The sequence below is a fragment of the Cotesia typhae genome, unplaced genomic scaffold, assembly GCF_013202065.1.
Source record: "Cotesia typhae breed Kobodo isofemale line unplaced genomic scaffold, CoteBio_Ctyphae contig_9, whole genome shotgun sequence".
NCBI lineage: Eukaryota > Metazoa > Arthropoda > Insecta > Hymenoptera > Braconidae > Cotesia > Cotesia typhae.
This window is the reverse complement of record NW_027423770.1, coordinates 1,227,174-1,250,301: the sequence shown is the minus strand read 5'-3', so window position 1 is coordinate 1,250,301 and position 23,128 is coordinate 1,227,174. Positions and strand designations below refer to the sequence as shown.

General features: G+C 29.8%; 2 protein-coding genes across 7 annotated transcripts in view; both read right to left on the bottom strand.

Annotated features, from left to right (window-relative positions):
• The window catches only part of LOC141533470 (dystrobrevin beta), a 633,463-nt gene that overhangs the window by 364,754 nt on the left and 245,581 nt on the right, over positions 1-23,128 (bottom strand). The gene's annotated exons all lie outside the window — the stretch shown is intronic.
• On the bottom strand, positions 468-4,082 carry LOC141533438 (uncharacterized). The gene is made up of 5 exons (XM_074252329.1): positions 3,856-4,082; positions 3,725-3,792; positions 3,394-3,601; positions 2,510-2,933; positions 468-2,434 (listed from the first exon to the last, which is right to left on the bottom strand). Exons 1-5 carry the CDS (start codon positions 4,080-4,082, stop codon positions 770-772), a joined length of 2,592 nt encoding a protein of 863 aa, XP_074108430.1. The 3' UTR covers positions 468-769.

Genomic DNA, 23,128 nt, shown 5'->3' with positions numbered 1-23,128 from the left:
AAATTAATGACAATTCCAATATTTCTTTATAGTCATCTCGGGGTTGCGATAACTATCAAAAGTAATCAATTATTCGTAAAAAATCAAAAATTATCCTCTACACTTAAAATTGTATTTAAATAATACCTGTAAGTATCGCTTAAGGACGTTCCCAAGGAAAACACTTTTCTTGGAATATCGTTCAAATTTTGAATCCAGATACTTATAAGTGTCCTGTATACGTAGAAATTTTTTAAAACCCTTCTTGCGGTGCTAAATTTTGAATAATCGAAAGTATAAAATCACATATTTAACATGTGATCCCTATCCTAACCCTCATTGTAGCGCACTTTTTTTTTAAATAACTACAGTAATTTTCTTAGAATTTTTATAAAAAACTGAAAATTGTTAATTGAACATATAATAATCATATTTCTCAAAAAATAACAAAAAGGAGCGGTATTCATTTAGTTATAAAAAATGTTGAAAGTGAGTTACTTTTCACTTTTTTTTCATTACTCGATCAAAGAGAGATGGTGGCTTGGCAACGCTGCGTTGGGCGGGAAGTTTGAAATACCGTAAAGGCGCAGCAGTTGTAAATAAATGCGAGTTGCTCACAAATAGGTTAACTGTAGGATGTTGTAAAAAAAATGTAATTTCGTAAATCTCTGGAATATTTATTATGAATTATTTTTCAACATTAATACTCCATATGTTAACATTATTAATAATTATAGATTCAAAAATATAATTAACAATATAATTTGTATAAAAACTCTTGTTTCATTTACTAACATAAAATGAAAGATTTTAGAAATATATTATTTTTTAGACAAGTTTTTTTTAAATTTTTTTTTGGTGATTTTAATTTCTTTATCATTGGCGAAGTCTCATTTTCTAGAAAGTCTAAGATAGCCGTTAAGATTTTTTTATTTTTAGTTATTCGCACTTTTTTATTATCTACTTTTTCGCTAAATAATTGCACAATAGCATTTTTTCTGCTTTTTTTATAGATTTCTCTCAAATTATCACAAGAAATGTCATTTGAGGCCAATTTCTTACACATATTTATTGAAATAATATTTCTCAATTCGGCTAACATTTTTAAGTTTACTTTAGTTTTATTTAATCTGGATAACTCTTCTAAATAAACATTGATGTTTTTGCATGCCTGTAGTAGACCACTTCGTAGCTCTAGTTTGTGAATTAAGTCTTGAAGTACCACTACGTCATATGCAGCATCATGAAAAGATTCCTGATCATTATGAGGGTGTAAGAAATCTTTACTCAAACTCTCTAACTTGAATTGACCAGGTCCTTTCCTATCAATCAAAGACTTTCTGAATAATGATAAAGTGTCAGCAAAACCGACAATTAAATCTAAAAGCTCGACTTTAATATTCATGATAGCTCGTAGAAGTCGTGGTACGTCAAAACGAGCATTATGTGCAACTAATAAACATTTCTGTTTTCCATCTGATAACTTACTTAAAAATTGTTTAAAAGATTCTAAAGCATCAGAAATTTTAAATGTTATAACTTGTCTATCTCCATAAAATAAGTTTCCATATTTATGATAAAGTTTAGTAACTACAGTGGCTGACGATAAAATTTGGGTCTTCGTATGTACGTAAATATTAAAAATTTTACTATCACAGGTCGCTGCAATTTGTAGAATATGGGCATCTGCGGCGAATCCAGTTGTTTCTAAATCAAAATAAACAATTTTTGTTTCATCATCTAATGCAATATTATTAATAATACTATTATTATTATCATCACAGCCTTTATGCACGTAATTGTTTATTTTATTCATCCCACAATTACTTTCATAAGTTATACCTTCATGTCTTTCGGTATTTTTACGTAAAAGTTCTCGTTTCTGTTTTAATTCTATACGTCGTAATTTTTTGGTTTTAGACTTACTCATTGTCAATCGTTTTTGTCGTTTGACTTCACTTCGTTGAACATATTTAATTGTATGAGATCCAGCTGGAATTTTCAGTCTTTGCTTAATGTTTAAAATACTTTGTTCACCGTCATTTTTAGCGCAGACGGCTTCAGCTACTCTAATGTCACAAGCAACACTGGTGCTTAAACATTTATTTTTGGGTGCTTTATTTGCTACAACATTATTAAAACTTTCATTTCCCTGACTAGAAGCTGCAATCGAAAATTTATGAGAGTTTTGTGCGTATTTATCAAACAAATGTACTAATTCTTCATACAAGGTTTCATCAGATAGCTTCAGAGTATGATTTTTACTTGGGTTACACCACGTTCCACAATTTTCATGTCTGCTAAAAATATGATCTGGTATTTGTATCAAATTTCTTGCTAGACTTTCAGAATTACCCTTATTTTGTGCTACAGCGTAGGAGAAACACTTTTTAATGTGGGAAATAACATTTGTTTTATTCAACTCTCTAAATTTATCGCGTATTTTGTATAATTCCTTTCCAAAATTTTTGGTTAAATAATTTTTGTCGGCTAATTTATGATATTTTTGACTAGGATTATCTGCTCGTACTGCTGCAATCATAGAGCTATCTTCATCTCCTACAATAACTCGTACTTGTAGTCCTGCTTCCTTCAAGATGTTGCTATGATTAACAAGTTGAACTCCTGCATCAGCTTCCATTGCCTTAGCACTTCCGCGGAAATTCAATCTACAGTCATGATCATCCTTTTTATGTCCCAAATCACATTTCTTACATTTTCTATTTCTTGTTGCGTAATCCAGAATTTTTCCAGACAAAAAACCAATTATAGTGCTATAACCATTTAAACTATCGTAGCTACGCCCGTTACCGCGTTTAGACCAACCCATATCAAATGAAACAATAATATTTATTATTTCACCCAGTGCATTATTAAATAAATTTTGATCATCCTTTGAGGAAAGGGAAAGGATATCTAACTGAGGAAAAATATCTTGGACAATCTCCACTGGTCTGAAATATGTAATTAATAAAAATATTAATTAATACCAATAGATTTTTTTATAAAATATACAATTATACAACGCATATTTGTGCTTGTCAACTTATTGATCAAAATACTGTAAATAATTACAACAAAATAAAATATCTGCATTATTTTGTGTAAAGATAAATGGTATTGCATATTATACATTTTCTGATAGCATAATAATTATAAATCACCAGTTTATGTATAATATTCTAATATAATATAATATACTAATCCTATAATATTCATAAAATCAAAGTAATAACTAATTCCGCTTAATATTTAATTACAAATAATTCATTCGCAGAAAATATAAATTTACAATTTTATAATAAATTATATTACGATTTAATAAACATCTGTGTTGAGAAAATGATTTATAATTATTATGGTGATCAGCGTTAGTCCATTGAACGGTTTGAATAAATTAGAGTGGATGCTTACAATGTGTCACACAAATTTTTCACATTTTTTATCACCAATTCTTTTTCCTCTGAAGCAGCTCGTTTGCAACTTTCCTTAGTTTCTAATTCAATTGCTTGACCAATTATAGCTTCGTAATTTTTATAAATATTGTCTGTTATTCGAGGTAAATTAGCACAAGCAAGAATTTTATTTAAGCCAGTATTTCCAACACCAGCATGGATAGCCCCTGAAACATTAAAATAGTAAATATCATCATAAATTTCGTATAAAAAAATTATAATAGCTATTAATTATGTTTATTCAAGTTAGTTACTTTTACATATAAATACAGAATTCCAAATTTACTTACCTAGAATTATGGACGTATTGATATCAGAAGCACCATTGCTGGACTCTGCGGTATGAATATCATTATATCTGTCACAAGTATCACATTTTATTTTAAATTTTACGTAAAGTCCTTCTCTGTTATAGTCATACATTTTTTCCATGTCCAAAAGATTTTTGCACCTGGTGCATTTGAGGTCTTTAACTAATTTTTTTAATTCAATGATACTATTCCCATCTGGAATTTTAAATTGAGTTGTTGCATGCAATGTATCTAAAATTTTTGGGTTTTTAACCTCTGACATAGCTGTTAAAGCTTTAGCTACTCTATCACCAATTTTTTTTTTCACAAATCTTCCATTCCTCAAGCGTGAAGTCATTATTAATAAATTGTTTTTTATTAATTTCTCTTCAAAATAAAAGTAACCTTAAAATATTTAAACTCTATTACACTCGGCTCAAATATAAATAAAAATATACAGAAAGAGAATACAATGTTGCCAGATCGGAAAAACGACGCAATGGGTATATTTTTGGACTTCTGCGCACGTTCGCGCCACTGAAAATGTACAGTGGATCGCAACTTTTTGTTGTTGCATTTATAGTATGGTTTATATGGGGAGACTGTTTTTAAAGTTGAGCACAACTGCTACTTGGGAACGTCCTTAATAAATGAAGATAGATTATTTTTTTCATTCGTAATAATATTAGCAACAATGCTATCTTCAACACCAGATTTATACTTCGTTTTATCGAATGTGTCCCAAATTTTTTTGAATCTGCCAAATATTGGAACATTTGGTCCGGATGATACTGGCCAATAGACTTCGAATGCACTCCTTAAAATGATCTCATAAATATGATGGCGACATGGTAACCAAATTAATTCTTTTCCTAAGGCCTTTTCAATTTCTTTACATGTACCATGATGGATTCCCGTATAGTAAAAATAGATAATTACACTTTAAGTTCTGTATTTAATAAAAATTGTAACGCATATTTAAAATCTATAAATAAATAAAGAATTATAACTAATGGGCACGTGTCGAAAATTTAATTAATGTATGAAAACAATTCAACTAGAACGATGAAAATAAAATTTTCTTTTAAATATTTTATCATTGATTAGTTACCCGTATTAACCGCAGTCGTGTCAAAACACATCGCCTTGATGTAACTAATAATACCCCATTGATTTAACGTTGACAAGATGGTTGCTGTTTGATTTTCTGCCGATCCACTATTCATTTTTGGAACTCCAAGTAACTGCTCAGTACCAAAAGCAGTCAAAATAATCGGTAATCGATCCACAAATTTCGATTCAGAAATGTCATTCAGTATTTTCCCTTTATATATATTTTTATTTATTATTATTATATTATTTTTATTTATTATTTATATATATATATATATATATATATATATATATATATATATATATATATATATATATATATATATATATAATGTGTATATATATTAGGGTGTTTCAAAAAAAAGACGAATTTTTTTCTTTTGGTGTCTAAAAATTGATAGTATACCTAAAAACAAAAATTTTGGCGCCCATGTGAGCTCTTAATATCAATAGTAAGATTTGCCTGTATCCATTTCTTTATTTTCCATTTAAATAACACGGGAAAAATTTTTTAAAATTTTTTAATTTTTATTACTTTGGAACTGTTCATCGTAACAACAATCTGAAAAATGATATTAGTAGGAAATTTTACGCTCTACAAAAAGTTCCTCAGATTAACGGCTTCAAAGATATTCGCGGTCAAAGATAACACTAATAAAAAATTTCAAATATTTTCCAATAAAATTACAAAAAAAAATATCACATGCTATATTTTTATCATTTTTTATGTTAAATTACTTTAATTCCGTTAACCTGAGACTGTAAACTTTTTTTTTTACTAATTAATTCAATACTTAACTCACGAAATGCACTAATATATAAATATAAACGTTAAAAATGTCACATAAATGATTTTTTGGTCTTTCTTATAACAAATTTATTTTATATTTTATAAAATTTATAAATTTTTGTAAGAGGAAAATGTAAAGTTCCTTATTACACAAACTCACCAAACACTCATCATTGCATATTATTCAAAATAATATGAAAATTCTGTAAATACGTTAAATCAATTAAATCTACTATAAAACTTGATCAAATGTTTTTTATTTGAAAAATATCAACAGAGCTTTATTTAGCTCTGTCGGTACAGAGTATTATACTCATTTAATTTGAGTGTTGTAGCTAATAAGCTCTGTGTTGGTAAGCCTGGTTGTTCGGTACTAACTTCATTTAGTTGCTTTGCTCTCAACGCTTTACTATATCTTCTCGTCATTGTCTTTGTACATTGATACTGACTGTTTTTTCAATCCGTTATATTATTAATTTATTTAGTTGAAATTTATTAGTTATAAATTTTGTGACCATAATGGTGAAAACAGTGTACTTGATTGGTGATGTGTTAAGTGAATTAGTCGGAAAAAAATTACCCTCTCTGAAAGAGGTTATGTCACTTTTATTTTCTTATCTTGATACGAAAAATTTTTCAGTTAAAGAAAGTATATCAATCACTATCAACAAAGTTTTTGAAATTTGGTTTTCGGCACAAATCCCGACAAGAGAGAAAAGATCTGATTTTTTGAAACTAATCTCAAATCACAATCGATGGAAGAATTTACAAAAAAACCGTAAAATGAAAAAGTCAAAGTCTCAAAAAAAAAAAAGGAATCCGTTTTTCAGGATGAATTAAATAAACTATTTGATGTAGCTCATGCGGATGTTTTAAATATACTGGACAAAGAAAAAAGATTATTTTATTTGGGACAAAAATCTTCCAGTCGACGTGATTTTATTTCATATAATTCTCAACCAATTTTAGAAGATGTCGAAGACATGGATGTTGATATCAGCAATTATGATAATAATAACAATAATAGTGATAATAATAGTGAAGAGAACATTGATAGCAATGATAAAAACTATAATAATAATGGTAATGATAGTAATAATAATGTCGGAGAGTTTGATAACGACAATGTCAACTATTATTGTGCAGTTGAGACTGATGATGTTGCTAATCATAAAATATCAAGTCATCCATCTCAATTATCCCAGAAATCTTTGGAAAGTAATACTTCTCGTATAATCTCTGATTATGAAGATGAAATGCCAAAACAACAAGTTCCAAAAATTGATATAATGACACCAGAACTTGCTGCGGCTTTGGATAGAGCTGACGTGACTAGTAGGATGGCGACTTACATTATTGCTGCTTTATTATCTAGCTTGAACATTGATTGTGCAAGCGTAAACTTTAGTCATGTGACTATTCACCGAGCAAGGGAAAAAGAAGCGGCGTTAAATCTGAAGACTAATCTGGAAACTGACAATTATGTACTACATTTTGATGGAAAACTGTTATCAGATATTACAGGTACAGAACAAGTTGACCGGCTTCCGATTATTTTATCATCATCAGGTAAATTTCAACTGTTAGGAGTTCCTAAACTAGAATCTGGGACTGGACAAAACCAAGCTTCGGCTATTATTAAAACAGTAAAACAATGGGATATTAATACTGACAACATCAAAGCATTGTGTTCTGATACTACGGCGTCAAATACGGGTAAATAATTTATTAATAAAAAAAATATAATATGGTTAATTACCGTAATGTTTAAATGCTAAATCAAATGAGATTTTTAGTATTAACCATTAATTTCTAAGTTATGAGTTATTTTTTTTTTTTTCAAATTGAAAAGATTTCTCCGTACTACCCTAAAAAATCGATACTTCACTAGCAATTCTCATTTTATTTTTTCAGAAATCACAAATGGTGCGTGTGTATTAGTAGAAAAGGCTCTTAGTAGAAAACTGTTGTACTTACCATGCCGACACCATATTTTTGAAATTGTTCTTCGAAGTGCATTTGAAGTATACTGGCCTGCTTCGTCTGGCCCAAACTTTCCAATTTATCAGAGATTTAAAAAGAAGTGGGATGAAATTGACCAATCAAACTTTACGGCTGGTATTTGTGACAAAAAAGTTTTGGAAGTAATAACACCAATCAAAGATGAGATTTTGAAATTCGTTAATAATCAAATAGAAGTAAAATTTTTTAATCCAGCGCTGAAGAATTATTAACTGACGTTAAAGTGGAAAAGAAAAATGTATAAAGTTCAGTATAATTGAGGAGCTGATTTTCAAAAGGGTATCTTTTCATATTTTAAAATACCAGTTTTCTGAACTTTTAAATACTAATTACTTTGAGAATTATGAACATTTATAAATGAAAATCGAATTGCAGCTTCATAACCGATTGCACTTTATAGCTAAATTAAAAAAGTTCAATACAAATATTTATAATTGAAGATAACTAGTTTTTGTCTCGATTAATCAAAAATCAAAAGATACCCTTTTGAAAATAAGCTCCTCAATTATCAATTTTACTCTGATTAATTAACTTGCCGTCGTGATTAAAAATATTGAAAATCAGTTTCACATGACTGTTATACTTTCAATCATCTTTAACGATTAAAATTGCGTTTATAAAATATTTTACAACTTTTACCTCACATCAGTTAATAATAATTAGTCTTCTCAACTTTGAAATTGCGATATAATCAATTTCATTTTGACTTATAACTTTTTTTGTAGATGGATCATTGTCGAGACGATTACCGTGAACTTCTGGAATTATCATTAATATTTTTGGGTACTACTACCACAAATATTAGATTTAAGCATCCTGGACCGGTCCATCATGCAAGGTGGATGGCTAAAGCAATATATAGTTTAAAAATTTTTTTATTCAGAAATGAATTTCATCTTACTAAATCGGAAATAGATGGATTACGAGAACTTTGTTTATTTATCATAATATTTTATTTAAAAGCTTGGTTCACTGCGCCGTGTTCTATAACAGCACCTAATAATGATTTAACTTTGATTAAAGAATTAATTTCATATGAAAGATTTAATAATAGTCTTTCACAGACATGCTCACAAAAATTAGCCGATCATTTGTGGTATTTAACCAACGAGCTGTCTGTTTTATCTCTCTTTGATAGAAATGTTTCAGTTGGAACAAAAAAAAGAATAGTTCATGCTCTTAAAAACTGTAAAGCCAATGAAACTACAACAAATTGGTTTATAATAGATAAAAAAAATTTAGAGTCATTATTAAATAAAGATCTTAGTCAATTTGTGTCTATGAGATCGATTAATATATTTGAATCGTTTGATTTGTCGTATGAGTTCATTGATGAGGATGTTACTTTGTGGCCTCAGAATCCGAATTTCTTAGAAAACTTGGAGTATTTCGGGAAACTTCAAGTTGTGAATGATGTAGCAGAACGCGGCGTGGCATTGATAAAGCAGTATAATCGATGCTTAACGAAAGATGAAGAACAGCTTCAATATTTGTTGCAAGTAGTGACAGAACATAGAAAACAATATCCTAATTGCAATAAAAGTAATTTTATAAAACTGTAATATTTTCAAGTTTAAAAATTGTTGTAACAAGTTGTAAATATAGTTTTTTGTTATAAAGAATTAATTGTTCAATTAAATTTCTTAATATTTAGTAAAAAAAAAAAAATAAATTTGTTATAAAAGAGACCAAAAAATCATTTATAAGATATTTTTAACGTTTATATTTATATATTAGTGCATTTCGTGAGTTAATTATTGAATTAATTAGTAAAAAAAAAAGTATACAGTCTCAGGTTAACGGAATTGAAGTAATTTAACATAAAAAATAATAAAAATATAGTATATGATATTTTTTTTGTAGTTTTATTGGAAAATATTATAAATTTTTTATTAGTGTTATCTTTGACCGCGGATATCTTTGAATCCGTTAATCTGAGGAACTTTGGTCTTCATACGTTTTTTGTAGAGCGTAAAATTTCCTACAAATATCATTTTTCAGATTGTTGTTACGATGAACCGTTCCAAAGTAATAAAAATTAAAAAATTAAAAAAAATTTTTCCCGTGTTATTTAAATGGAAAATAAAGAAATTGATACAGGCAAATCTTACTATTGATATTAAGGTAGTACTACCGGTTTTAGAATTGACGTTCAGAATTTAATGAAATTTGGCAAATTGGTACTTTATAATATCATAACTAAGCAGTAAAATTTTTGGAAGCCTGGCGAGTCTTGAAAAAAAGATATTAATATTTACATATTTTTGCTTTTACCATTGATCCTTATGGAAAATCAGACTTTATTTTATTTCACAAAACTGGACGTTAAGATTCTAATAAAAATTAAGACAACGAGAGAAAATAACATCTAGAACATATTTTATAACAATCAGTATGGTTTCCAAGCATATGAGAATATTTATTAATAAAAAACATTCAAAATTTATCTCTGTCTCTCTTTCTTCAACGTGATTTAGTATAGGGAAATCTACTACGTTAATCAAATAAGGTTAGGCTTTGGGATTTGACACTTGTGGTAACGGTAGTACTACCTTAAGAGCTCACATGGGCGCCAAAATTTTTGTTTTTAGGTATACTATCAATTTTTAGACACCAAAAGAAAAAAAAAAATTCGTCTTTTTTTGAAACACCCTAATATATATATATATATATATATATATATATATATATATATATATATATATATATATATATATATATATATATATGAGATTTCCACCTATATATTGACTCATCACAATATCTCTGGAACCATAAGGCGTAGCGACTTGAAATTTGGTAGGATTATTCCTTTCGCCGAGTAGAGGTCAGCTAAGAACGGATTTTACGAAATTCCACCCACAAGGGGGGTTGCGGGGGCGTTAACAATGGAAAGTTCCCATTTTTAACCTATAGCTGCTATCGACTTCAAATTTGGTAGGAATCTCCTATATGTTATGTAGAAATGATCTAAGAGCGGATTTTATGACAATCTACTCCCAATATGGATTGCGGGGGTGGACGTTAACAATGAAAATTAAAAATTTTCGACTTCTAGCAACTACAGACTCATAATTTTGTATGCATTTTGTGTAAGTGATGTAAAAATAATTTATGAACGAATTTTACGATATCCCTTCCGACAGGGGGTTGCGGGGGTGGGTGTTAACAATTGAATTTTTAAATTTCCGAGCTGTCGCTCCTATAAGCTCAAAATTTGAAAAGAATCTGCTATATACGATAAGCTGAAACTAAGGAAACGACCCAACGTCTACGAAAGTATTTACTACCGTTATAGATTGAAATATAGATTAACTATTAAGTTGGAATACTAAAATAAAATAATAAATTATAAAATTAGTGAAAGAAAAGTAGATTTAATCGAAAGATGTATCAGAGTTTGTTAGACAAGCTGTACATCTGGCGCCAATAACACCGGCCGACATGATTTTTTTTTCTGAGATATAATAAATTTTTTTCACTAATTTTATAGTGCTGATACCGAAATCAGACCTTATTTTATCGTATCACATCAGATTTTTGATAAAACGAATATATTCGCAATTTTTGATTGCTCAGTAAAAATGAATTAAATTAATAAGTCATGGCGCTTTTTTTATCGAATTAAGTGACATCTTGTGAGAAAATATATTAGTTAGAACCTCGACGCGACCATTCGAAACGTGTTACATGGAAAGAAGCCTTTATAGTTACTTTGTTTACAAACGGTTTGCTAAAGTCAGTTTGTTTATTTAAAAAATTGTTTACATTTCATTATTGGTGTTTAAAATATTAAATTGTTGTTTTGTGATTTAAAACTGTCGGAAAAATATAATGTTTTCAAGAAAGTGTCGTAATAGTCCAGATACATTTTGTTACATTTGTGGAAATTTTATGACTTTGAAACAGAAATTGAAAATTACTGAATTTGTGGAAAAGACTTATAATTCTTATTTTGGCTTTAAAATTCAACTCAGATCGTGGACTCCGAACTTTGTGTGTACTATTTGTGTTGAACTATTAAGGCAGTGGACATACGGCAAAAAAGCATCTCTACCTTTTGATAGACCGATGATATGGAGAGAGCAAGTCAATCATTTTGATGACTGTTATTTTTGCTGTACCAATGTAAAAGGTTTCAATGCTAAAAATAAAAACAAAATAGTCTACGCAAATGTAACCTCAGTAACACGTCCTCTTCCGCACGGCCCAGATATTCCAGTGCCTCTTTCAAGTTCAATATCTGATCTTAGCTCAACATCATCAGAACAAAATATGCAGCGTCAAGAATCTAATGAAGTTTTTGAACCAATTTTAAATCAGCCTCAGAAATTCACACAGGGTGAATTAAATGATTTAGTTAGAGATTTAAATCTTACTAAAGAATCTGCTCAACTTCTGGGATCTAGAATTAATGCAAAAAATTTGTTAGCTCCTAATACACATTTTGCTTGGTACAGGAAACGTGAAGAGGAATTTCTTCCGTTTTTCAATCAAGAAGAATCATTAGTTTATTGTCATAATATTCCTGATCTCATTAGGAAGTTAGGAGCCGAATATGTTCCTAGAGAATGGAGACTTTTTATAGATTCCTCGAAAAGGAGTTTAAAAGGTGTTCTATTACACAACACGAATCAGTATGCTTCTGTTACAGTCGCTCATTCTGTTCATTTAAAAGAAACTTATGAAAACTTAGAAACAGTACTTGATATAATTAAATATGAAGAACATGGTTGGCAGCTTTGTAGAGATCTAAAAATTATAACTATGCTGTTAGGTCAGCAGTCAGGATACACGAAATATCCTTGTTTTTTATGCGAGTGGGACATTAGGGCACGAGCAAAGCATTACGTTCAAAAACAATGGAATCCTCGTACAAATCTGAAACCGGGAACCAAAAATGTGATACGAGAAAATTTAATTGATCCTAAGAAAATTTTATTACCTCCGCTTCATATTAAACTCGGTATGATGAAACAATTCGTTAAGGCATTGGATAAAGAAAATGATAGTTTTAAATACTTAAGTAAAAAATTTTCAAGGTTATCAGATGCAAAAATAAAAGGAGTATTCGATGGGCCACAAATAAGATCTTTAATGACCGATGAAAAATTTGACAAGACATTAAATACAACTGAATCAGAAGCTTGGCTGGCGTTCAAAGATGTTGTCAACAATTTTTTAGGAAATCACAAGCATCCTGACTAAAAATATTGTGGCAAATTTATTAAATAAGTATCAAAAACTGGGGTGTAATATGAGCATAAAACTCCATTTTTTAGATTCACAATTGGATTTTTTCCTTGATAATCTTGGTGATTATAGTGAAGAACAGGGTGAAAGGTATCACCAAGACATCAAAACTATGGAAAGAAGGTACCAAGGGCGATGGAATGTGAATATGATGGCTGATTACTGCTGGTCGATAAAACGTGATATTATTGACGATTCCCATAAAAAAATTACTCCCAGACGTAATTTTACAGATAAACGCAAAAGATCTCACTCAAAATAGATTCATAACGACTATTTTATATGACATTTTCTGTAGAAGTTTTCAAATATATGTATTTATAATATAATAATTGATTATTTTTTTTAAATTAAGAAAAAACCATTTTTCTTGTTTGTAAAAAAATCTGATGTGATAGAGTAATTATGTAGGTAATTTTATGTTTATAACACTATAAATTAGTGATATTTATCACTCATATCAAAACAACTTTCAAAAAGTCCTCTTTTGTCGGCCGGTGTAATCTATATATATATATATATATATATTAATCTATATAAATATATATATATATATATATATATATATATATATATATATATATATATATATATATATATAAGCGAAATACCACTCACTCATCACGAGATCTCCGAAACTATTCGCCCGATTAACTTTAAATTTAGCATAGTTACTCCATTCGTGATGTAGACGCTCACTAAGAACGGATTTTATGCAATTCCTAGCCATAATGAATTTTTCGTCTACCATCACGTATGCTACCCCCTCCCCTCCCTCTCATTCTTCCCCGACCCTCCCGTGATTTCTTCCCCTTCCCTATATCTCTCTCGCTTTTTTTTTTTTTTTTTTTTAGAAAATGTCATTTTGATTCGCCAATCTAAGAAACCCATCAAGTGGCACCCATCAATTATAGAACTCCCCCCCCCCGCAACCAACCACGCTAATCAATTGTTGCCATGGATACCGTTGCCATGGTTACCGTTACCATGGCCACTGTTACCATGGTTACCGTTGCCATAGTTACCGTTGCCATGGTCACAGTAGCAATGGTTACCGTTGCTAAAACAACTATTAAAATGAATAAATTGTAATAATAAATTCGGTTGTAAACTAAATTCAGAGGAATGATTAGAATAAAAGTAGAAAGTTACTAAATACAAATATTCTATACAATTATTATAAAAAAAGGAAGATTTACGATAATTATTAATAAAATGAATAATCACGATATCTCTGGAACTATAAGACCTAGAAACTTGAAATTTGGCAGGAATATTCCTTTCGCTGAGTAGAGGTCAGCTAAGAACGGATTTTACAAAATTCCATCCACAAGGGGGGTTGCGGGGGCGTTAACAATGAAAAATTACCATTTTCAAACTATATCTCCTATCGACTTCAAATTTGGTAGGAATCTTCTGTAAGAGATTTAGAAATAATCTATAAACGAATTTTACAATATCTCACCTCACAGAGAGTTCGGGGGTGGGTAATAACAATCAAAATTTTTAATTTTCAAGCTATAATTCCTACAGACTCCAAATTTCGTAGGAATTTTCTGTAAGTGATGAAAAAATAATTGATGAACGAATTTTACGATATTCTACCCCAAAGAGGATTGCGGGGGCGTTAATAATGAAAAATTCCCGTTTTTAAACTATGGCTCCTATCGACTCCAAATTTGGTAGGAATCTTCTGTAAGAGATGTAGAAAAAGTCTATGAGCAAATTTTACGATAGCTCATCTCACAGAGGTTTGCGAAGGTGGGTGTTAACATTAAAAATTTTTAATTTCCAAGCTGTAGCTCGTATAGACTCCAAATTCTCATTTCAAATTTTTTTCTTCGTGTCAATTATTATTCATTTTTAAAAAAAAGCCACACAAACATTATAATGATTGCACATTATAAATTACAATGAATATTAGCTGGAATAATTACATGCATAAAAGGTATATGCTAATTCAATGAAATTTGGAATTTGTGAAAGTCAAAATAATATTCTAATTAAATTTCAAGTTTAGATCTAAAAATACAATTCTATAACATGCCCAGCGAAGCGGGCGGGTAACAGCTAGTATATATATATATATATATATATATATATATATATATATATATATATATATATATATATATCATTATTATTATTATTATTATGATTGTAAATGTTTAGGTTTAAAAATAGAATTTAATTTTTCTCATCAAGTATAATTTTTTTATAGTAAATTATTGATTAATTATGTAAACAAATCTATTTATAATAATTAATATTTTCATATAATACTTTCTAAATAAAATATAATGATTAGGAAAGAAATATAAACTTCAAATATTTTAGTGGCATTAATATTTAATAAATATTAAATAAATTTTTTCAATCATTGTTCTAAAAATTAAAAATTGTTTACTCAAAGAAACTTTATACTCATCAAATTCATTCAAATTAGGAATTACATTAGTGAAGACTTTATTTACTTTTAATTTCAATTATAGTCTCTTTTATTTTACCTCATCAATTAAACATAAAATATTAAGTTATTAATTTAGATATTCTATCAAAATTTGGTTTATATCGAATGTGCAGTTGAAATTGATTTAATTAAAAATATAATTTTCAATTATAAATTTCCAAATAATAAAATCAGAACAGCTGATCCAAGGTTTTTCAATTAATCAGGTAACAACGTTTATATTGAAAAATAAATAAAAATTTTTATCAAAAAATTATACGGTACCTTTAATCAATCTCAGAAGATTATCGTCAAGTGCATCATACTTCACCTCTTTTTTTTTCAGTATTTTTAGAGGCGCCTCCTTTGTAATTACTTTTCAAAAGTATTTCTTTAGGGAAAACTGATGCCAGTAACGACGCAGTCATAGCTGCAAAAAAAGGCTTACTTTTAGCATCATTCCACTGCTCTCTACTGATCCATACTCCCGATCCTTGATGACCAAGTTCTTTCTATATAAATACAAAAATTCATTTATTCTAAGATTAATTATTTTTAACATAATTTTATTGTAAAAAAATATAATTTTATATACAAACGTACCAGTTTTGGTGATTTGCTTTGTTTTAGTTTCTGTTTCTTCTGGTCTGTATCACAGGTATGTGGTGAAATGACTGGGCGTTTATTTCTTTGAGATTCTTCTGAAAAAAATCAAAATATTATTAGTATTATAAAGTAAAAATTTATAAATTTAGATACTTACCGCTCATCAAATTATCTTTACTTGAATGTCCATGCTCAGCCTTAGATATCTGTGTCTGTATAGTTAAATAAATAGCAGAATTAACTTAAGCGACAAATGAATCTTAATTAGTAACATTCTGGGTATACATATGTAATTTATACAATATTTTATCATATAAATTGAGTGTACTTACAGGATTATTGAGATCCTCTGTTATAGAGAGCACTACCACATCGTTTGAATCTTTTTCATCACTAGTTATAGAAAAACGCAACTTCTTTTTGTATTGTCCACTTCTCTGTCCTTTTCTTTTTCAATTTCCTTTATATCGTTATCGCTAGAGCTATCATTTATAACTTCAACTGGTTTTACTGACGGACCAGGAGATTTAACACCCTCAAGCGCATTCAATTTTTTTCTAATGTCTCTATAGATTCTGTAACAATTAAAGGAAATATTAAAAAATTCATTCCACAAAAATTAATACCTAATATCATAAGGAACATTCTTACTAGAGATATCAATGACCATAGCATGATAGCATTTCCATCCACCTAATGGCATTTTTTTAGTGTCATGCCATTTTACAACGTAGACCGTCAAGAGGGTCATGATTTTCTTGGTGGAATTTATCCAAGTCAAAATCTTTGATGTGGCGTACGTTGATGCCTACGGTCATTGTCTTGTCATCATCTCCACCGACCCATTTAACCAATGTTCACCACTTAGTTCTGAACAATAAAATATTTATTATTCATAAATTTAAAAAAAAACATAAATATATTAACAATAAATAAATTATTAAAAATGACAAATATCAAATCAATAAATTGATAAATAAACATTTATTTATAGTCGTAATTTTTAAAGGTTAGATATAATTTTTGATCATTGTTACTAATTTTAAAACTATAACAATTAAAGTTAATTGAATTCATTGATACCTTTTATTGTTGCTCATTGCTAATAAAACAAAAAATCTTCGCTGGGAACTTAATATCTTTTGCCGTCTAAAACCTTCGAGTCGAGTAGCACCCTAGAAATTATTAAATGTTAAACGGAAAGCCTCGTGTTCAACGCAACATCCGCCATTTTTATTTCCATTTTGGCGGCAAATTGTGACAATATATCCACTAAACGGTAAGCTATTATATTTACAAGAACTTTTTGTTACACTAAATATTTATTAACAATAATTGTAATTCTTTCAATTTATTATAATTACTTTCGATAAGTTTGATTTTAATAAATTAATTAGTATGGCACTTTACTAAGCAAAAGTTTAAGTTGGTACTGAACTGACAACTGTTTTACTTACTGAAATTCTACTTTATCAACTTAGAAATGTTTTTTCTTGTTTTTTTTTCAACTCGGATACTTAATACAAATATTATGTAACCAGGGGGTTTTGCCCAGGTTCAGTTAGCTACCCCTTTCCTCTTTAGAAACGGCGCCACTGGGATTTTAGACACGGTGTCCCAGAAACCGGGGAAGCATGAGAGGGAAAAGACAGGGTCGTGAGAAGTCCGAGAAAGACTGTAAATAAAACTGAGAAAAATTAATTATAACAATAAAAATGATTTATTCAATCAATTTACAAACTTAACAATTTCCTTATAACTAACTTAATTGTGAGAACCTTTCACCTATGTTGGCCCTTGCCAATTATTCTTACAACTTAAACTAACTTAATCGTGAGACCCTCTCACCTACGCTGGCCCTTGCCAATTCTTCTTACAACTAAATAACCGATTTATTCAAACCTCGTCACTCCGACGGAATACCTTAAAATCTAAATTTTCCTTCGTCAACCTGACGGAATACCATAAAATACCAATTAATTACCTCGTCAACCTGACAGAATACCGATTAAAACTTATTCCCGACTGCGCCCCCGACTCGGGCGTCTACGCAGCGGTTTTCTAACTTAATCCGTTGTACACCCGACTCGGGCGTCTATACAACGTTTCTAAATAACTCACTAATTCCATACAAAATCGTCCACCGGACGCTAACTCAATACACACTTTATCCGAATAACTAATTCTCTAAATTCCTGAAATTTTACGCTTAACATTTCTTTAATACAAAATACCAAATTCACTAATTTAATTCATTATCAAAATTTCTCAACTAAATTCATTAACAGTTTTCTCAATAAATTAATTCACTAAATTTACTAAATTAATTGAATTTCGCCCAACGGCCTAGAATTAATTTTACAAAATTACAAATTTCAAATTCTTCAAATTTAACAAGCCTCATTAAATGTTCGAACTACATATTCCAAAGTGACCTTGACTATCTAAATTTCACAAATGCTTCTACTATTTCAACTTAAACAATTAATTTTAACTAAATAATTTCCCATAACTAAAAGACTTGTAACAACTAATTAATTGACATTTATGAATAATTTACTTATAAAAGAATCTACTAAATTTAAAGTGACATCTGAGACAATAGCGATCATTAATTGACAAAATTTTATTACAGTTAATTCGGCCCCTCAATTTACAAATTCAAACTTGGCCTGAGATAATTGTAATAATAATACCTGACTTAACTTTTACAACTCTCCAAACGTTGAGTGAAGTCCTGGTGGAAACTGGCTCAATCAGCGGCTGGTTGGTCTCTCTCTCTCTCTCGTCTCGAATAAACTTTCCGGCTCCAAGTAATGGGTTCCCAATTCCGGATCGTAGATTGACTCTTGACTTCCTTCTTGATGGTCCTGAATCTCGATGACAGAATTTATTACACAGCACTACACTGACTCACTGTTTTGCCAAAAGCCTCACTGTCTCAAAGCGTCATTGGCTCAAAAGCCTGGCTCAAAAGATGTTACTTGTTCCAGGGCTTGGCTCAAAAAGCCTCGATGTTTCTTTTGTCGGCTCTTTTATAACCCTCAACTCCGAGTTCTCGAACTTTCCTATTGTCAACCCCGCTTCGTTTTTGGAGACAGCAGTGGGGGCTTTCGATTTGTACGCTCGGTGACAAGTCTGGACTACTTATCAAAAATCGAACGGTAAGGGAAAACCCTCATTTATCGTGGCGTCAATAAAGTGGTCGATAACGACCATGGGAAGTTCAGTTTTGCTTGTCACAATTATATTTTATTTTACTATCAATTATTAAAGAATTAGAATGATTTCACTTATGTTAATTAAGGAAATATATAATAATCCTCTTTTTTCTCCATTTTTGTCTGCTAATTATTTTTGTAATTGTCGAATCTACTATTTTCTATTTAATACCTTTATACATTTCAATTAATTATTTTTTATTATAATTATGAGCAATATTTTATAAATACAATAAGTGCAATATAGGTGTTAGTTGTTTGTTGATAAGTTTATTAGTTTTACTACGTTAACATTTCAAATTTGTTGGGATGAATACAAGCGATATATTTTCTTCTAATTAAGTCTTGCATAATTGTTACTTTCTGTTCAATCAGTTTTGCGTCAATCGCAGCAGGAGGTTGAGAGGTATCTTGAATTTCCGTGAGTATCAAATGTTCCAGTATTACATCTGGCAAGAATTTTTTTCGACTTTTAACCAAGTATCTTCCAAGGGCAAAACATTCGTTTTCTCTGTTCACTTGGGCCAGCAAAAAAATATTTCATTATTTGAAAGTAATACTGTGAAGCTATTTCGTTTCCGCACTTTCGTGCATGTTTTACTGTGTATCACCTCATTATTAATGACTATTCTATTATAATACTGAACATCATCGTTATTATCGACTTGTATATTGAGGCGTCTCAACGCTAAACTGTGGTTGATCGGAATCTGTGCTAATAATCCTTTCCCTATCATTTTTATTTCACCAAGTTTCATTGAATAGTTAGAATATTTTTTTTTATTTACTATATTTTTCAAAAAATTTCGTTGGCGTGATGTTAAATCATACTCAAAACACTTTTCTAATTTATTAAGTGCAACTGCACCTCGTAAACTTTCCATAATTTATAGTTCAGCTGAATTTGAACTTTTTACCAATTTTGTCAGCAATTGATGGAAATTTTCATAACAAAATGCACTATGGGTCCATAACGGACCCGAGTTACGCACACTTTCTGCTAAATGAGTAAAAAGATGAATATTAAAGGAAACATGCTCGCGTCCATAAAGCGTATCAACATCGGCGACGAATTAAAAAAGACATCGTTGAGCGTAATATACTTCAGTTTTTAATACAGAGGTCTTAAGAAGTATCGATACAGCTTCAACTAGGAGACTCCAATGTTTCAAATATCGTGGCGGTAAATATGCTTTTAGACTTGGCAAGCTATAAAATAATAGTCGTATTACCAACTCATGTGTCTTAAGATGTAATCTGTCAGAAATCTTTCGTGGCGTTCGCGAAATATCAGATGATGGTTTTATTGATGTTAGAAAGAAATCAATATCATTTATCACTGTACCAAGATAAAATGGTTTGTCATGGTATCGAAAGTCAAAGAATAATTTTAAAAATTGACGACATACACCAAGAGGAATGCAATGCATCCAATCGACAGCGAGGTTATTTATGATATCAAAATTCGGTACACCAAATAATACCGAACGATCTTTAATTCATTTTTCTTGATTTTCAGCATGAATTGCCGTTTCCGTATGTAATCTTAATCCTTCGCCAAAAGCATTTCCGTCAACACTTATGGGATATACCCGAACATGTCCAGCTCCCTTCGGAATTTCTTCACCTTGATGTTTACAGAGTCCACAACCATATTTCCCTCGAAATGTTTTCGAACATCTTAAATTTGGTCGCTCTACAGAATCACACACTCCAACTAGAATTCTAACTTTTTTATTATAAACATTTCCATTAAAGGTGTAAGTTACTCCCTAATTGGCTAACTAATTGGTTTCTTTTACAAAAGGTGTTAAATAATTATTCATACTAGGTTTTTTGGCCCAAAAATATGCTAGCTAGTATGATGTGTTGTTTTCTTTCTTGGGGAGGCAACTCATTAATGGTACACAAAACAGGAGTTATAGAAGTTTGGGAGCTTTTGAATAAGGGTGTTCCATCAACACTGAAATTCAGAGACAAGGATTCTTCGGCAGAGTGATTTAAATTGTACAATTTTCCGTCCATTATGTCTTCAATCGCATAAGAACACTTTTTTTCACGAATTACCGGGTATAATAATTTTTCATGGTATTTAGTACAAAATTCTTCAAGCTGCCGACGTAAAGGTGAGTACAAAAAAAATTTCCTGACTGGTTATTTTCTTTTGACCAAATATCAACATTACATCCTTTACAATTTAAAGTAGGTTCTTCTACTGTTGCGATCACTACTCCAATATATAAACCACAAGTAGGACACACGTGATGAACTTCAAAAGGAAAAGAATAGTTGTCAATTATTTTCTTAAAGTGATATAATGAAGTATAACTCAACGATTTATCAGATAACGCATCAATTAATCCAGTGATATACTGGACAGATTCATTATCCATATTTTTTCTGATTTTAACTGATAGAATAAGTAAAGTACGTATCAGTACACTCTTCGGGTAAGTACTGTTACAGGAAACCTCTTGAGCGTCGTCAGTGCATGCGTTTGGATTATCAACAGAATTCATTTGAGAATCGATGTTAAATTCTTCTTGCATACGGTCATCTGGATCGTCATCACTATCCGCGAAGTTATCGGATAAATCTGTATCACTACTTCCAGAGTCTTCAGAATTAGAGTAGTTATCGTCGGAATCATACATCTGTATAGATAATGAATTTCCATTACAATGCAATAAGTATTGGATTAAAAACGAAAATAAAATAAAATATTTATTACGAAAATTCTTTGAGACACAGAAGAATGATTAATACTGCAAGATACCTCTTGGCAGGAATGGTCGACACGTGATAGACGTGTTGATTCCATACTGCTGCTTAAACCTGTTTCGTCATCAGATTCACGTGCATAAGACAGCGAGAATTCAACATAAATAAATAATGATGATAAATGATTAATAATCACAAAACTTAGACTTCAGAGCTATTCATTGATGATCCCAAAATTATATTATGAATTGAAATAACTCAACTTACAAGAGTCAAACTGATTGATGATTTTGGCTGCAAATCCTCACTGTGTTCATCACTTGAATCACTAAAATAAATAAGCCATTAAATGAATATCAATAGGAAAATAACGACAGAAATAATTTATTCATCACATGGAAATTAGTAATTACAAGAAAAAAATAATACTCACGAATTAGATTCTGATGTTGATATTCGACGTCGTTTGGATTTCCAATAACATAACGTTCTCTTTCGGATTGGTATAGAACTACCGGGTTTAAGATATTCTTTATAACACCCTCGCTTTTTTTGATCCATAATGTCACAAGCGATTATTATTAATAATGAAACAAAACGATACGGACTTAGAAAAAGTTAATTCATAACAGTGAGAAAAACAATAGTATGACTATTATATAGTAAATATACGTGAAAAGAGAAAAAACATTTCTAAGTTGATAAAGTAGAATTTCAGTAAGTAAAACAGTTGTCAGTTCAGTACCAACTTAAACTTTTGCTTAGTAAAGTGCCATACTAATTAATTTATTAAAATCAAACTTATCGAAAGTAATTATAATAAATTGAAAGAATTACAATTATTGTTAATAAATATTTAGTGTAACAAAAAGTTCTTGTAAATATAATAGCTTACCGTTTAGTGGATATATTGTCACAATTTGCCGCCAAAATGGAAATAAAAATGGCGGATGTTGCGTTGAACACGAGGCTTTCCGTTTAACATTTAATAATTTCTAGGGTGCTACTCGACTCGAAGGTTTTAGACGGCAAAAGATATTAAGTTCCCAGCGAAGATTTTTTGTTTTATTAGCAATGAGCAACAATAAAAGGTATCAATGAATTCAATTAACTTTAATTGTTATAGTTTTAAAATTAGTAACAATGATCAAAAATTATATCTAACCTTTAAAAATTACGACTATAAATAAATGTTTATTTATCAATTTATTGATTTGATATTTGTCATT

What these genes read in the sequence shown, in the direction of transcription:
- LOC141533438 (XM_074252329.1), bottom strand. Translation starts at nt 4,082, where the DNA reads ATGACTTCACGCTTGAGGAATGGAAGATTTGTGAAAAAAAAAATTGGT. An exon ending in CAATACGTCCATAATTCTAG is followed by an intron (nt 3,602 to 3,724) that starts GTAAGTAAATTT and finishes TTAATGTTTCAG; the next exon opens with GGGCTATCCATGCTGGTGTT. An exon ending in ATAGCTCTATGATTGCAGCA is followed by an intron (nt 2,435 to 2,509) that starts GTACGAGCAGAT and finishes AATTTTGGAAAG; the next exon opens with GAATTATACAAAATACGCGA.